The sequence below is a fragment of the Trachypithecus francoisi genome, unplaced genomic scaffold (assembly GCF_009764315.1).
Source record: "Trachypithecus francoisi isolate TF-2019V2 unplaced genomic scaffold, Tfra_2.0 Lachesis_group13, whole genome shotgun sequence".
Taxonomy (NCBI): Eukaryota; Metazoa; Chordata; class Mammalia; order Primates; family Cercopithecidae; genus Trachypithecus; species Trachypithecus francoisi.
Window position 1 is genome coordinate 80,071,909 of NW_022681458.1, and position 16,287 is coordinate 80,088,195.

The following is a 16,287-nucleotide window of genomic DNA, read 5'->3' on the forward strand; positions in this document are numbered from 1 at the left end:
CAGTTTTTTGTTTATAATGCTTCTATATAAATGATTTTATTTGTTCACATAACTTCCTCCTTTTTGTTTTCAGTAGGCTTCTTTAGTCTTAACCAGGTGACTGGTAAAATGAGAGAAATGGGCAAGTGTTCTACTGAAGGCCATAAGCCTCCCACATGTAAGTGGGACCCAATCCATCAGGCTAAACAGACTATACATGGCCATTCAGACCGTCTATCCCATTTATTTTTGGCGATATGATTTTGCGTAAGAGTTATAGAATATTCTTTCTAAATGTGCTTTTGTCTCTTCAGTCAAATAAATAGACCCTATATCTTTTAAACTTTTTTCTCTTCTTTAAGACATCACTAATACACAGTCCATGTCTATGTGCTCTGGACACCAAAATACTTCTGAACACACTTTCATGCTTAAAACAATTTGCTATATTCCCAATGCCAAAAGACTGAATTTCAAGAACATAGAAGACCATCAAGACATGACCTCCTATTACTCAAGCCCTCCTTTTGAAATACCTCTTCTCTTAGCCTGCAATACACCACAGCCTTTTTTTTTTCTTCAATTTTTATTTTAAGTTCAGGAGTACATGTGCAGAATGTGCAGGTTTGTTACATAGGTAAATGTGTGCCATGGTGGTTTGCTACACAGATTATCCTATCCCCTAGGTATTAAGCCCGGCATTCATTGGCTATTCTGCCTGATGTTCCCTCTCCCTGATTCCCCGCCTCTTACAGGCCTCAGTATGTGTTGTTCCCCCGCATGTATCTGTGTGTTCTCATCATTCAGCTCCCATTTATATATGAGAACACGAAGTGTTTGGTTTTCTGTTTCTGCATTTCTTTACTCTACTGCATTTCCAACTCTATTCATGTACCTGAAAAAGACCTGATCTCATTCCTTTTTATGGCTGCATAATATTCCATGGCGTATCTGCACCACATTTTCTTGATCCAGTCTATCATTGATGGGCATTTAGGCTGATTCCATGTCTTTGCTATTGAATGCACCACAATCTTGACTATCTTTCCACCTCACCGTCTGCTCCTACCCAATCTCTGCTGTTCTTTTTCTTCCCTTGTTTGATTCTACTGTGCCTCCAGACCCAGGTCACATAGTTTTTCAACTATACTGATTCTCTACATGACCTTATCCAGTCCTTATATATAATCCATTCTCTAATGATTCCCAAATTTGTATTCCTAGCTTGGTCCAATCTCTGAACTTAACTTCAGTCTCCTGGATCCAACTACCTTCTCAACATCTCCACTTAGATATCTAATAAACAATTGCAAAGTCAACATGCTGAAAACATATGGATTTACATAATCCCAAAAATCACCTTCTTCCACAGTCTTCCCCATCTTAATAAATGGTTCTGCTACTTCTTCAACTACCAAATTTGTTGTCACCTTGGACCCCTATCATTATCTTATATCCCATCCAATATATCAGCAAATCCTATAAGCTCTACCTCAAAACATCCCCAACAGACAGACCCCTCATTACCACCTGCAACAACAACACCCTGGACCAAACCACCATCATGGCTTGCCAAGGCTATTGCAGTATTTTCTCAAATGGCCTCCCTGCTTCCATCCTGGCCTCCTCTGTAAGCTGTTCATCACACACACATGCAGGGGCCATTGAAAATAATATGCTAAGAATAGATAAGGCTCAAGGACAGTATCTCTAGCTAGTTGCACTTTCAATGAACTCCAGTAGTCAAGGACAGTATCTCTAGTTGAACTTTTAATGAACTCTAGTAGGCGCCAAGAAGGCAGACAAAATCAGAAAGAACTTAGAGACAAGGAACTAAGCGGAAGGTTATATCTGGGTACAGAAAGTTTGTTTTGCATTGTGTTATTTTTGCTGATGTGGGATTTATGGAGTATAAATAAAGTGAGGCGGAGGCTCTAGGCGCGGCCGCCATGTTCTCTGTTTGTCTTTGTCTCTTGTGTCTGTTCATTCTCCACCACCCCCAGCACGGGCCCCAATAAGTGGCGCAGCGAGCAGGGTGCACAGGGTGAGTAGTGGGGAACAAGAAGGGGACCCCCCTAGGAGCGAGTAAAACCCAGGAATTGTTAAGGGGAACCTTCTTAAGCTTTCATTATGGAGAATTCCAGTTCCTTGGCCTCAGAATATTTAAGATTATTACAAGGGCTTTTACTTTCGATTGGGGTTGATGCAAAAGAGAGAACTTTGCGGAAATTGTTTGCTCATGTGGAACAACATTGCTCTTGGTTTCAATATCAAACTGAAGTACAATTAAATAAGCGAGAGTAGCAACAGGTTGCTAAGACCCTTCATCAAGCGCGGCGATGTAATGTCAGCACCTTTGTGGGCCCTTTGTGCCTCTATTACTCAGGCTTTGGAGCTCTTAGAGACAGACTCTGAAAAGGGGGAAGGCGGGGATGAGGAGTCTTTGAAGTCTCTGATAGCCATTTCCCCTCCTTTAGATAATTCTGTAACTGAAGGAGAAGGTCCTTTGTGTGATAATGTGTCTCATGAAAAGGAATCAGAAATTCAAAAGGAGCTTCAGCCAGTTGTTCAATTGTTACAACAAATTTTACAATTGCAGTTATCTCCCCCTCAACCTTCTCCTCCACCCACTCCTGTTTTTACTTTTCCCGTGGTTCATCCACCCCCATCAGTACCTAAGGCGGAGGAAGAGGATAGTTTTCCACCACCACCACCGCCGGTGGAAACGCTGCCTTGTTCAGGCACGGTTTTTGCTGTTCCCGCTTCTACTGCTAAAGCTGTAATTAAGATATTGGATTCTCAAGAGGATGAGGATCCTCTACAATTGTTCCCCATTATTAGGCAACCTTTTGGTCCTAATGACCAATTTCCTCAAGGGGGTATAAATGTGCAGTATAATGTTCTTCAATTTAAATTTCTTAAAGAAATGAAGGCAGCTGTTGCTAATTATGGCCCTCAATCTCCTTTTGTCATGGGGCTTCTAGATTCTTTCTCCTCTGAGAATTTGTTTTTGCCTCTTGATTGGGAGACTTTGGGGAAGGCTGTTTTGGACCGCTCTCAGTGGCTTCAGCTACGCAGTTGGTGGCTGGAAGATGCCAAAGAGCAGGCCCGCTGCAATGCCGCTAGAAATCCTCCAGGACCTACAGAGGAGCAATTAACAGGCACTGGTCAGTTTGCTACCGTAGCGGCTCAATCTGGACTTGAGGACGTGGCATTATCACAAGTTAAAGCACTTTTTTTAAAGGCTTGGTGTAAAGTAGAACCATCAGGAAAAACTGCCTTGTCTTTCGTTAAGATTTTGCAGGGCACAAACGAACCTTATCCTGACTTTGTGGCTCAGCTCCAAGATGCTGTAATAAAGACTGTGGGTAGTGGGGCTGCAGGCCAAATCCTGGTAACCACACTAAATTTGAGAATGCTAATCAGGAATGTCACAGGTTGTTGCATCCTCTAAAGGCTGCTGGAAACTTACAAATAGAAGATTTTATTAGAGCCTGTGCAGGAGTGGGAGGGGCTGCCTACAACGCTCAGTTGTTTGCTGGAGCTTTATCTAAGGCATTCATGGGAAGAAAGGGAGTTTGCTTCCAATGTGGAAAGACCAGTCATTTTAAAAAGGAGTGCCGTAAGTTATCTAATAGGAGTGACTCCTCCAAAGTAGAATTTAGAAAGCTTCCTACTGAGCCCTGTCATCGTTGCGGCAAGGGGCGACACTGGACTAATGAATGTCACTCTAAAGTGGACAAAAACGGTAATTCTCTCACCTCCGGATCGGGAAACTTGCAGAGGGGCCCTTCAGCTTGGGGCCCCAACAATAATACAAGCCCTCTTCATTTGCAATTTCCAGTCAGCTCAGGGGTCCAGCATCAGCAGGCCAGTCAGCCAATGTTAACCCCCAATTTTCATTAGCTCAGCTTTTCTCTGCTACTTCCGGTAGCACCGCTGCTGGTGTGGCGATTTTACAGGCTGTTGAACTCACCCCAGAAATGGGAGTTGTTAAATTGGCTACCTGTGTTTTTGGGCCATTACCTCCACATACCGTTGGATTGCTTATAGGACGCAGTAGTAGCATTTTACAGGGTTTACAAGTTCATTTGGGTGTTATAGATTCTGATTATAAAGGGGAAATTCAAATTATGGCTCAGGCCCATAAACCTATATCCCTGAAAGAGGGGCAGCGAATTGCACAACTCCTTGTACTACCCTATTTTCAGTTTCCTTCACGGAGGCAAGAAAGAACCGGAGATTTTGGAAGCACGGGTAAACATATTTTTTGGGAAACTTTAGTAGCTCAATAAAAACCCTTGTTTCCCCTCGAAGTAGAGGGACAAATTTTTCAGGGCTTGGTCAACACTGGAGCTGACGTTTCCATTATTGCCTCTGATCAATGGCCTTTGCAGTGGCCTAAATAGCCTGTTGCTGTTTCTCTTACAGGATTAGGTTCCGCCTCTGAGGTGTATCAAAGTTCTCAATCCTTAAATTGCCGAGGGCCGGATGGTCAAGTGGCCCAAGTTCAGTTTTATATTGTTCCTATTGCCCTAAATTTATGGGGGCAAGATTTATTGCAACAATTTGGAGCTTTCGTTTCTATTCCTCATGTCTCTAATTCTGCCAAGAATATGATGTTCCACATGGGCTACAATCCCCTTGAAAAATCTTTAAACATGTAGCCACTGTTCAGCAGCCTCAAGCCCTTCCCTTGACATGGAAAACTAATATTCCTGTATGGGTTGAACAGTGGCCTTTAACACGTGAGAAGCTTGAGGCCTTGGAAAACTTAGTTCAGGAACAATTATCCCTATGTCATATAGAACCTAGTACTTCTCCATGGAATTCCCCTGTCTTTGTGATTAAGAAAAAAAAATGGTAAATGGAGACTATTGACAGATCTTCGTGCTATTAATGCATGTATTCAACCCATGGGATCCTTACAACCTGGCCTTCCTAACCCTTCTATGATTCCTCAAGATTGGTTACTTATGGTTATTGATTTAAAAGATTGTTTTTTTCTATTCCTTTGGATCAAAAGGATTGTGAGCGTTTTGCCTTCTCTGTCCCTGTTTTTAATAATTCTCAGCCACTTTCTCGATATCAGTGGAAGGTTTTACCTCAAAGTATGTTAAACAGCCCTACCTTGTGTCAAGAATTTGTCCATCGAGCTCTGAATCCTTTTCGAAAATGTCATCCTTCTGTTCTTTTATATCATTATATGGATGACATTCTTCTTGCCGCACCCACCAAAAAAGAGCAGCAAGATGCTTTTACATCCTTACAAACGTAGCTCTCTTTATACTCACTTAATATTGCCCCAGAAAAAATTCAAATAGATTTTCCTATTCAATATTTAGGTTATACCTTGGGAGCACGAAATATTTGACCCCAAAAGACTCAAATTCGACGCGATCATTTAAAAACATTAAATGACTTTCAAAAGCTTTTAGGAGATATTAATTGGATGCGTCCTGTTTTAGGAATACCAACGTATCAGTTACAACATCTTTTTTCTATTCTAGAAGGAGACAGTCACTTGGACAGCTCACATCATTTAACTCCTTTGACTTTACAGGAACTCCAGCTTCTAGAAGAACAACTTCAAAAGGCCCATCATCTACATTATATCCTTCCTGACGTTCCCCTTTCCTTTTGTTTATTTCATACTTTACATTCTCCTACAGGTATGATTCATCAAACAAATCGCCCATTAGAATGGATTTTTTTATCCAACAAAACATCTAAACGTTTGACTACTTATATCGATCGTTTAGCTGAATTGATCATCAAAGGACGGCATCGCTGTCGACAACTCTGGGGAGGAGATCCTTCCTTCATTATCTCTCAATTCACTCATAGTCAGATTACTTATCTTCTTGCCACTTCTGATTCTTGGCAAGTTGCTTGTGCCTCATTTGTCAGACAATTTTCTACCCAATATCCTAAGTCTCCGATCTTTTCATTTTTTAGACAGCATTCTGTGTTGCCTTTCTCACCAATATCTTTATTTCCTGTTCAAGGCCCTACCTTTTTTACTGATGCTAGTAGCAATGGTAAAGCTGGATATTGGAGTGTTCATCAATCTCAAGTTACAGTTTATCCTTATCTCTCGGTGCAACAGGGAGAACTGTTTGCTATTCTCATGGTCTTACTTGATTTCCCTTCCACCAGTTATAACATTGTTAGTGATTCTCAATACGCCGTGTATGTTACTTCTTATATTTCTCAAGCCACTCTACCTCTTTGTGCTACTTCTTCTCTTCAAAAACTCTTTTCTTTGTTGTCTTCTACTTTGAGCCAACGTCGAGCTCCTTTATTCATCACTCATCTTCGTTCTCATTCTCAACTTCCTGGACCGTTAGTTCATGGTAATGCTCAGATTGATTCGCTTTTAATTGGCCACCTACAGGCTGCAGAACAAGAACATGCTCTACATCACACTAATAGTTCTGGCCTTCAACGACGATTTCATTTAACTTGTAAACAAGCTTGTTCTCTTATTCGAGCTTGTTCCTCTTGTGCTCCTTTGAGCATTCCATCTTTCCATCCTGGGGTTAATCCGCGAGGTACTCAAGTTAATCAGATTTGGCATATGGACGTCACACACGACCCTTCTTTTGGACGATTAAAGTATGTTCATCAGGCCGGGCGCGGTGGCTCAAGCCTGTAATCCCAGCACTTTGGGAGGCCAAGACGGGCGGATCACGAGGTCAGGAGATCGAGACCATCCTGGCTAACACAGTGAAACCCCGTCTCTACTAAAAATACAAAAAAACTAGCCGGGCGAGGTGGCGGGCGCCTGTAGTCCCAGCTACTCGGGAGGCTGAGGCAGGAGAATGGCGTAAACCTGAGAGGCGGAGCTTGCAGTGAGCTGAGATCCGGCCACTGCACTCCAGTCCGGGCAACAGAGCGAGACTCCGCCTCAAAAAAAAAAAAAAAAAAGTATGTTCATCATACCATTGATACTTTCTCTCATTTTCAATGGGCAACTCCTTTGCCATCTGAAAAAGCTGATTCTGTTATTACTCATCTCTTAGCTTGTTTCGCCATCATGGGCATTCCTCTAATACTTAAAACTGATAATGCCCCTGCCTATGTTTCTCATAAGTTACAAGTTTTCTTACGGCAATACAATATTCAACATCTCACCGGTATCCCGGGCAACAGTCAATGTCAAGCCATCATTGAGCGTGCAAATTTAACCTTAAAAACTCAACTGCTAAAACAAAAAGGGGGAAATGAGTCCCCCAGAAATCAGATTTTAAAGGTTTTGTTTACCTTAAATTTTTTGAATCAATGGAGACAATTGCAGGACTCCGCTGCCATAACTCATCTTTCCTCACCTCCCTCGGCGATAGTCCCCGCCAACAATTTAAAGGTTTGGTATCCTAATGAAGAAGGTAAGTATGCACAGGGGCAAGTTCTAAAACAGGGACGGGGCTATGCTCTTGTCCTTACAGGGAGCGGACCTGAGTGGTTTCCTACAAGGCGATTGAAATCCTGTTGAAAAGAAAACTGGACTCAGCATGCATCTCTTCCTTTGTTGGATGTGCCTCAGTGGGGGACTTATTTCCCTTAGTGAGGCTTTGTATGAATATTGGACTTATATTCCCTTTCCACTCTTGTATCAGGGAGTCGCCTGGGGGGAGGCGGAAGTTAAGGTTTTCACCAATGACACTACTTGGATGCCATCCCCCTATATGGACAAGGACAACATAGAACGGGAAATGGGAATAATAAATAGCACATACCAATTTGGAGTGGAAGGACTTCCGATTTGCATGGGAAATAGTCCTCATTGTCTCTGGAAATCGCATGAATCTTGGGCTGTTCGCTATAATCATAGCCATGTGGCTGCCAATACTGTTATTATTGTAACTAGAAGTTTTCATTATAATCATACTGTATATATTAATGAGACTATTCCTAGTTTCTTACCTTTTTGTCCTATTCCAGAGGTTTCCCCTAATATTGAGGTATTGGAGTGGCAACATTGTCGGGGAACTAAGCCCCGGATTTTATTAGAATATAATGGGCTGCAAGTAATTGATTGGAGTGTGCATGGTGATTTTCAAACAAAATTTAGTCACATACCTTTGAAATGGCACCAGGTAAATAAAAGTATTGCTGCTGACGGTAATGAAACTTTGGTATGGTGTGAAGGAGGCTTGTCGCCACCTATGCCTCATCTTAGATACTCTTTACAAGTACAAAGTCATCTTTGGAAGTTATTAGCTGCAGGTGATGCCATTAGTACTTTTGTGGGGAATATGTCCCTTAATCTTTCTAACCCGAATAACCCCTTTCATATTCAATTACATCGGAATATCTCCCGATATATTATTGCTTGTGTCCAAAAGCCTTACCTTAGCAGGGAATTTAACATGGGATAATGATACAGGAATTGTTAATTGTACAGATACGTGTACATTTTTGTCTTGCCTCAATCATTCCTGGTGGCACAACTTTACTGGGGATATTTATATCCTCAGGGCTCATAAGGAAATTTGGCTACCTGTCAACCTTATGCGACCGTGGGGGTCATCACCTCTTGAAACTTATATTTGGACTTCCCTCCAGCAGACCCGTCGTGCCCTTGGACTTATAGTCGCCTCGGTAATGGGCCTTGTCGCCATCGCCTCCACTGCAGCCATGGCAGGACTCGCTCTACATCAAAGCATACAAAATGCTGAATTTGTGCAGCAATGGCATGAGCAATCTCATCGGTTGTGGCTTCAACAACGGAACATTGACTCTCAACTCGCTGAAAGATTGGACAACGTGGAGCAAGCCTTAACATGGCTTGGAGATCAGCTCGCTGTCCTCAGTACTCGAATAACATTGCAATGTGATTGGAACTCCACTCAATTTTGCGTAACACCTGTGCCTTTTAATGTTTCTCAGAATTGGACCGAAATCCAAAGATTATTAATAGGCCATAAAAATATTAGTTTGGACATCCAAGAACTCACTCAAAACATTTCTGAAGCATTTCGACAACAATTCCATGTATTGTCCGGGGCTGCTACCTTGCAGGAGCTGGGTCAAAGTTTTGCTGCCCTTAACCCATGGACCCAGACGAAAACATGGATTTCTACCATCTCTGGAAGTATCTTGCTTTGGGCGCTCAGATTGGGTTTACTTTTCATGGTGATCCGATGCTCCCTCCTTCACATCCAAAAACAAAGGAAAACACAGGAACAAGTATGGGCTACCTTTCTAGGATTGAGGCAAAACAAAAAGGGGGAAATGCAGGGGCCATTGAAAATAATATGCTAAGAATAGATAAGGCTCAAGGACAGTATCTCTAGCTAGTTGCACTTTTAATGAACTCCAGTAGTCAAGGACAGTATCTCTAGTTGAACTTTTAATGAACTCTAGTAGGTGCCAAGAAGGCAGACAAAATAAGAAAGAACTTAGAGACAAGGAACTAAGCAGAAGATTATATCTGGGTGCAGAAAGTTTGTTTTGCATTGTGTTATTTTTGCTGACGTGGGATTTATGGAGTATAAATAAAGTGAGGCGGAGGCTCTAGGCGCGGCCGCCATGTTCTCTGTTTGTCTTTGTCTCTTGTGTCTGTTCATTCTCCACCACCCCCGGCACGGTCCCCAATACACACACGTGAAGGAAAGTTTTAAATCAAATCATGCTAACTCCTGGATAAAACTCTCCAATGCCTTCCTGTCTAACATAGTGAAAAGTTTCAGATCCATTCCTTGGCCTTCTCCCCAGTGACTTCTGGCTTCTCCCTTGACCTTGCCTACCCTCCCCACCTTGCCCTGTCCCACAACCACCACACACTGCCCTAGTAACATTGGCTTCTACACTGTTCCTCAAAGGCATAAGATGCCCTGTGAACACAAACCACATGCAGTACAATAAAATACCTTTAAAGCAATTCAAAAGGAGGAGTCCCAGCATCTTATTGTAAAGTGCAACTAGGTGTATGCCACCAACATATAAAATAAAGTATACTTTTCATAATTATTCAGATTACCTTGAGTTTGCTTGCTCTATGGCTGCAGTCAAAAATTACACACTCTAAAAATTTTATTAAAATTAGTACTATTCCTCCTAAACAGTCTTTTCCACTTTGGAAATGTTTTCACTCAGGAGGAGAGAAAATGTGGATATGAACCGTAGTCTAACAATATTAGTATAATTGCATATATAATTTTATAAATAATGGCCAATATTATTGTAAATAATCTGCTTCTTAACAAACACTATTAATTTCATTTGAATATATGATTCATTTAACAAGGTCTGAAATTTTTCTAATTTTGTTTAGAAGTCTTATTTCCACATTATTATTATTATTATTATTATTTGTTGTTGTTGTTGTTGCTTGGCTAATGTTTGCTCGATTAGGTTTCCATTGCTCTTGTTCCCAACATTCAAAAGAAATATTTAGGAGCACAGAGTGATGACTTCTTAGGGCAATGTCCCCTGACCAAAGTAGTATCTTGACAGAACTTAGTTGGATTTTGCAGAATTAGCCAAGCTAATTATTTTTGTTCTATAAGATGTATTCTATTCTTCTCTTCCTCTAAATTCCATGTATCTCCGTTCATTGTCTGCCTTCCAGGAGGCTATGAAAGATTGATGGAGACATTAAATTCCCAAACTAAAAGAGAAAAGCATGTGAATGTGAGTTCTCAGTTGACTTTAGAGGAAATATATTGCTTAATAGAAATGTACAGGAAACAATGATAGCGGGCAGTAAATCCTAGATTAATTACATTTATTTAATATGCTTTAGAGCCAATGCAGATAGCTGAACTTTTATACAAAGCACTATAATTTTATGATTTTTAGGACTAGACAGTACATTTACAAACACTTGTATTGAAAAACATGATTTTGTCCCTTATTACCAAAAGCAAAATTGCTCTATTACAAGCCTGTTAGATCTCTATCCCCACATATTTTATTTCCTGATTTCTCAAACTTTTTTTATGTTTTTTATAGTCAACAGTACACCCCAAGTGTTGGAAAATTTGAAACTGCTTAAATAACAAATGTGAGAATTCACAATGATATTCTAAATGATCCAGGAAATGTCATTTTAAATGGTAAAATCAATATGTATTTTGGTTCATTAGGAAAGTACATAATGACTATTTCTAGCATCTCCTCAGACTGTTTAACCAGTGTGTACTGTGATGCCTGGCCTGAAGCACTTCTATTTTTAGTTCTAATAGAACAGTCTTAAATTGCTTATTTTCTGTTTACTAAAGTCAGCCCGTTGGTTACCATGGAAACCATGACAAGTGCTCTAGCTAACTATTTTATTAAAAGAATTGGAGACATAGCTGAAGAAGCTGAAGACTGAAGGTGCAGCTTGCCGTTCCTAAGGCATATTTTCCAACATCTGTAAAGCCATTGCCACATTTATAGAAAATATGAAATTAGTTATAAATAAAGTTATCCACATTTCAAATTTGGGAAGCTGTCCACATTTTTATTATGACTAGCACATCTGAATTATAAGGAACACATAGGCATTCCTAACTTACAAAGAGTCTTTCTAAAAGTATATTTGTCGATCAGTTCCTTGGAAATTAGAACATATTTACCCATAGAAACAAGTTTACAAATAATTGTTAGATCTCCAGGCCTACCCTCAAAATCCCTTCCCTATGAAGTCCTCGATCTATTATAGCAATATCCATAATAGCTTTTGTTCTCAGCTCTAGCAGCAGGAGCCAAGATGCAGGACAAGAAGAAAGGAGTTTTCTTATGCTGACTTTATTAAAGCTTACATAGGTCACCATTTGGGAATACTCACATCTACTGGCCTTTGCAGATGTTAGGGTTCCCAAAAACATCCTTCAGCTGTTTGCCCGGCCCCTATCTCCAGCCTCCAGGGGTCCTGGCACTTGCTCACATTTCCCTCTGATGTTTCATGCCAGACTAATCTTGCTCGCAACCTGCCCCCGTCTCTACATTGCACCATCATTCTCCTCAAGATTCAAGGTGGTCTCAGTTAGTTGTGAAAAACAACAGCAGCCAAAATGGATGCATTTCCTAAATCAGGGGGTTCCGATCTTTTGGTTTCCCTGGGCCACATTGGAAGAAGAAGAATTGTCTTGGGCCATACATAAAATACACTAATGGTAACGATAGCTGATGAGCTAAAATACATAAATAAAATAAACTCAGTGTTTTAAGAAAGTTTACAACTTTGTGTTGGACCACATTCAAAGCCGTCCTGACTCACATGTAGCCCGCAGGCCACGGGGTTGGACAAGCTTGTAAATGCTTAAGAACACTTTCTGAAGTTTGGCATTTTAAAAACACTTTATTTGTAACTTAAATAGCTGGAACTGAAACAAATTTCAAGCCTGTGAAATTTCCATTACCTTGACTAAAGAGCATATTCAGAGGGTAAAAGTGTGACGAAACTGCTTTGAGGGAATTCTAGAAGTGAGCTGCAAGGAGTCAGTCAGCAGTCAGCTGATTTAAAAGAAGTCTGCTTTTCAAGTATGTGCTCTGTATCTTGGACCTGTGGGTTTCTGTTGGAAGATGGATGGTGGTGGTTGATTGCAAACTGAGTCATACCTTCGTTTATTTCATTTCCAGATAATTCTAATGAAATGTATCTTACTAGCCCTGTAATTTTGCTTTTAGAAGAAGAATATCATCTTGAAGAATATCATCTCATGAAGAAGATTACTAACGCAATAATATAGACAAAACTTTGTTCTTATTTTCTTTTCTTTTCTTTTTTTTTTTTGAGACGGAGTCTCGCTCTGTCACCCGGGCTGGAGTGCGGTGGCCGGATCTCAGCTCACTGCAAGCTCCGCCTCCCGGGTTCACGCCATTCTCCTGCCTCAGCCTCCCAAGTAGCTGGGACTACAGGCACCGCCACCTAGCCCGGCTAGTTTTTTCTATTTTTAGTAGAGACGGGGTTTCACCGTGTTAGCCAGGATGGTCTCGATCTCCTGACCTCTTGATCCGCCCGTCTCGGCCTCCCAAAGTGCTGGGATTACAGGCTTGAGCCACCGCGCCCGGCCCTTATTTTCTAACAGAATAAAAAACAGACAAAACCATTGTAATTTGGACGTTGTGAATTTTGCACAGAAAAGAATTACTGTAACATATATAAGATAGAGTCAATAATTTACTATTTTATGTCTAATAAATTAGAAAAGCACATAAGTTGCTTATTGTTAAAATCAAGATGACATGAGTTTCTTTCATTTTTTATACAGCTATATTTTATAGAGATTCAGATTTAATCAAAATTTATAAGAAAATGAGAAGAATTATTTCTAGAAAGTTAAGGAATATATCTCTTTAAAAATTAACTATTATAGGGATGGGTGTGAAAGCAAATAGAATTTGATATTTCTGTTTTTCCACAATGTAGTAACTGAATTTATTTATAATGTTTTTCTGGAAAAACATATATATTTTAAATGAATATGGTATGCAATAAAATACAAAGTAAAAAAGATCAAATTATTTTTTAATATCAGGGATCATTTAAGATACAAATTTCCTTAGGAGTATATTTCAATTTTAATGTTACTTGATAGTTCAAAACGAAGGCATATTTTTAACTAACATTCATTTTTAATCTCCTTAGGGTCCACTTTTATTTGTAACACTCACATAATTCCAGTGAAAAACCAAGAGGGTGTGGCTATGATGTTCATCATTAATTTTGAATATGTGACGGATGATGAAAATGCTGCCACCACAGAGAGGGTAAACCCAATATTACCAGTCAAAACTGTAAACCGTAAGTAAAAGGCAATGTGTACTCAATGCTCTTGATAATTCTGCTACTGTAGTCACTTTAACACAGTCTTCATTTCAATTCAGTTCTCAAAATATCTTTACATTTGAAGTAAAATAATTTTACATGAGTAAACCATTAGCTCATGTTACCTTTTGCCTTCCAGAAATTTATTGGCTGCTCTGGAAGCCATTTATCTTGGATATAATATAATGTATTTAACCAGTCCCCTGACACCTGATGGACATTTAGGTTGTTTTCAGACTTTGTCTATTACAAATAATGCCAGAATAAATTCTGCTTATGTATTTTCATATGTATATTATTGGACAAATGTATCTTCAGGGTCCTATAAGTGGGGTTCCTGGGTCAAGGGTGATATATATAATATCATCAGGTACTGTCAAATTCTCCTCCATGTGCTTTAAACCATTTTACACTACCAGCAGCCATGAATTAGCAATTTTCCCCAAAACTCTGCCAACAAAGAGAGTCAGAATCAGTTTTTTCAACAATTGTCATCATCATAAGTGAGAACTAGTACCTCAATTCGTTTAGTTTATATTTATTCTACGAGTAAGGTTCATATATTTAAGCACAAAGAACATTTCTTTGTCAACTGTTCATTTCTTTTATACATTTTGGTTGTTTTTTCTCTATCTTGTCAATTTGTAAATTAGCTGCAAATAGCTTACCTAGAAAATAGTGTGTCTTTTATCTTTTTCATAATTTTTGTTATTTAAAGTGATTTTTGGTAATGTGTCTAAATTTATAACTCTTTCCTTTGTTGCATCTGAATTTTTGAGACATAATTAGAAAAGCTTGAACCACTCCAAGGTTCTAAATAAATCACTTCCTTTCCCCGGAACTTGTATGATTTCATTTTTTAGGATCTCTGATGCATTGTAAGGTTATTTTGGTGTATAGTGCAGGGTATACAGTTAATTTATCTTTTTCTCAATGGCTCACTCATTGTTCTAACATTATTTATTAAAAAGTCTATCTTTTCGCCAGTAATTTAAGATGCCACCTTTATTATACACTAAACTTCCATATGTGCTTGAATCTACTCCTGGATTTTCTATTCTGTTCTGTTGGTCTATCTATCCTTCAGAATCATACAGTTTATATATACAATAAATAACTAATATAGCATCATTCCTTATTATTTGATATTAATTTTCAGAAGGTTGAGGTTATTTTTTGATTAATTTTCCACGTGAACTTTAGAAAAAAATTTTCTACAGCTAGAAAAAAATATTTAATATTTTTATTGGATTCACATTAATTGTATAAGTTAACTTGAAGATAACTGATGTCTCTGTAATATTGTCATTCTATTCAAAAATATATAGTACGTATTTTTATTTTCTAAGTCCAATTTTTGTGTCTTTCAGGAATTTCTTAAAATTCTCCTCACTTGTTTACTTTGTTCTTTGGCATTTAACTTTTGTTGTTGCTGCTATTATAAATGGGACTTTTTTTCCCCATTGTATTTTCTTATAAAAGTAACTTTTCTTTCTGAATACATTAATTTTACATCCAACTATCTTAGTTAATTCTTAGTTTACAGTGACTTATACATTGACTTTTATGAATTTTTCAAATATTCTATCACATAAAATATAAATTGTTTTATATTTCCTTTCCAATTCTTGTACATCTCATAGTTTTCTCTTGTCAAAATGTGCTGGCTATTACCTCCAAGGTATCATTAAAAAGAAATCAATAGTGAACATTACGCCTGGCTCTGGTTGTTGTGCGAATGCCTTTAATTCAAACATTCCCCATTAATTGAAATAATGACATGTCAGTTGAGTTGTATGTGCTTTATAATTTTAAGAAAGTTTCCACTGACTTAAATTTTTTAAGAATGGGTGCTGAAGGCCGGGCGCGGTGGCTCAAGCCTGTAATCCCAGCACTTTGGGAGGCCGAGGCGGGTGGATCACGAGGTCAGGAGATCGAGACCCTCCTGGCTAACACGGTGAAACCCCGTCTCTACTAAAAATACAAAAAACTAGCCGGGCGACGTGGCGGGCGCCTGTAGTCCCAGCTACCCGGAGGCTGAGGCGGGAGAATGGCGTGAACCCGGGAGGCGGAGCTTGCAGTGAGCGGAGATCGCGCCACTGCACTCCAGCCTGGGGGACACAGCGAAACTCTGTCTCAAAAAAAAAAAAAGAATGGGTTCTGAAATTTGTATGATGCCTTTTTTAGCCTCTGTGGAAATGAGTGTATTATCCTTTTCCTTATTTTTTAATACATTTTATAAATGAAGTTACTAATATAAACCATTCTTGCATCCCTGGAAGAATGTTATATTTCATTTTGTAAAACATTGTTGGGTTCTCTTAACTTACATTAATTTTGCAGTTTGTATCAATATCCAATGGGAGAGTGATCTATAATTTTTCCTGCATATGTGCAATTTTCTAAGGTGTTGGTATCAACATTATAATTCCTTCAAAAAATAATTGAGAGTTTCTTCCCCTTTTTGTACGCTATTGAAGCATTTAAATAGTTTGAGGATTATCTAGACTTTAAAAGTTCCGTGTGACTCCCCTGTAAAGTCATCG

At 39.2% G+C, this 16,287-nt stretch overlaps 1 protein-coding gene across 2 annotated transcripts in view; it reads left to right on the forward strand.

Moving 5' to 3' along the window:
* The window catches only part of KCNH7 (potassium voltage-gated channel subfamily H member 7), a 498,464-nt gene that overhangs the window by 310,127 nt on the left and 172,050 nt on the right, over nt 1-16,287 (forward strand). For both annotated transcript variants that reach the window (XM_033231287.1, XM_033231288.1), the window contains exon 3: nt 13,562-13,717. In XM_033231287.1, coding sequence (XP_033087178.1) covers nt 13,562-13,717 — 156 coding nt within the window. The remainder of the gene's footprint in view (nt 1-13,561; nt 13,718-16,287) is intronic.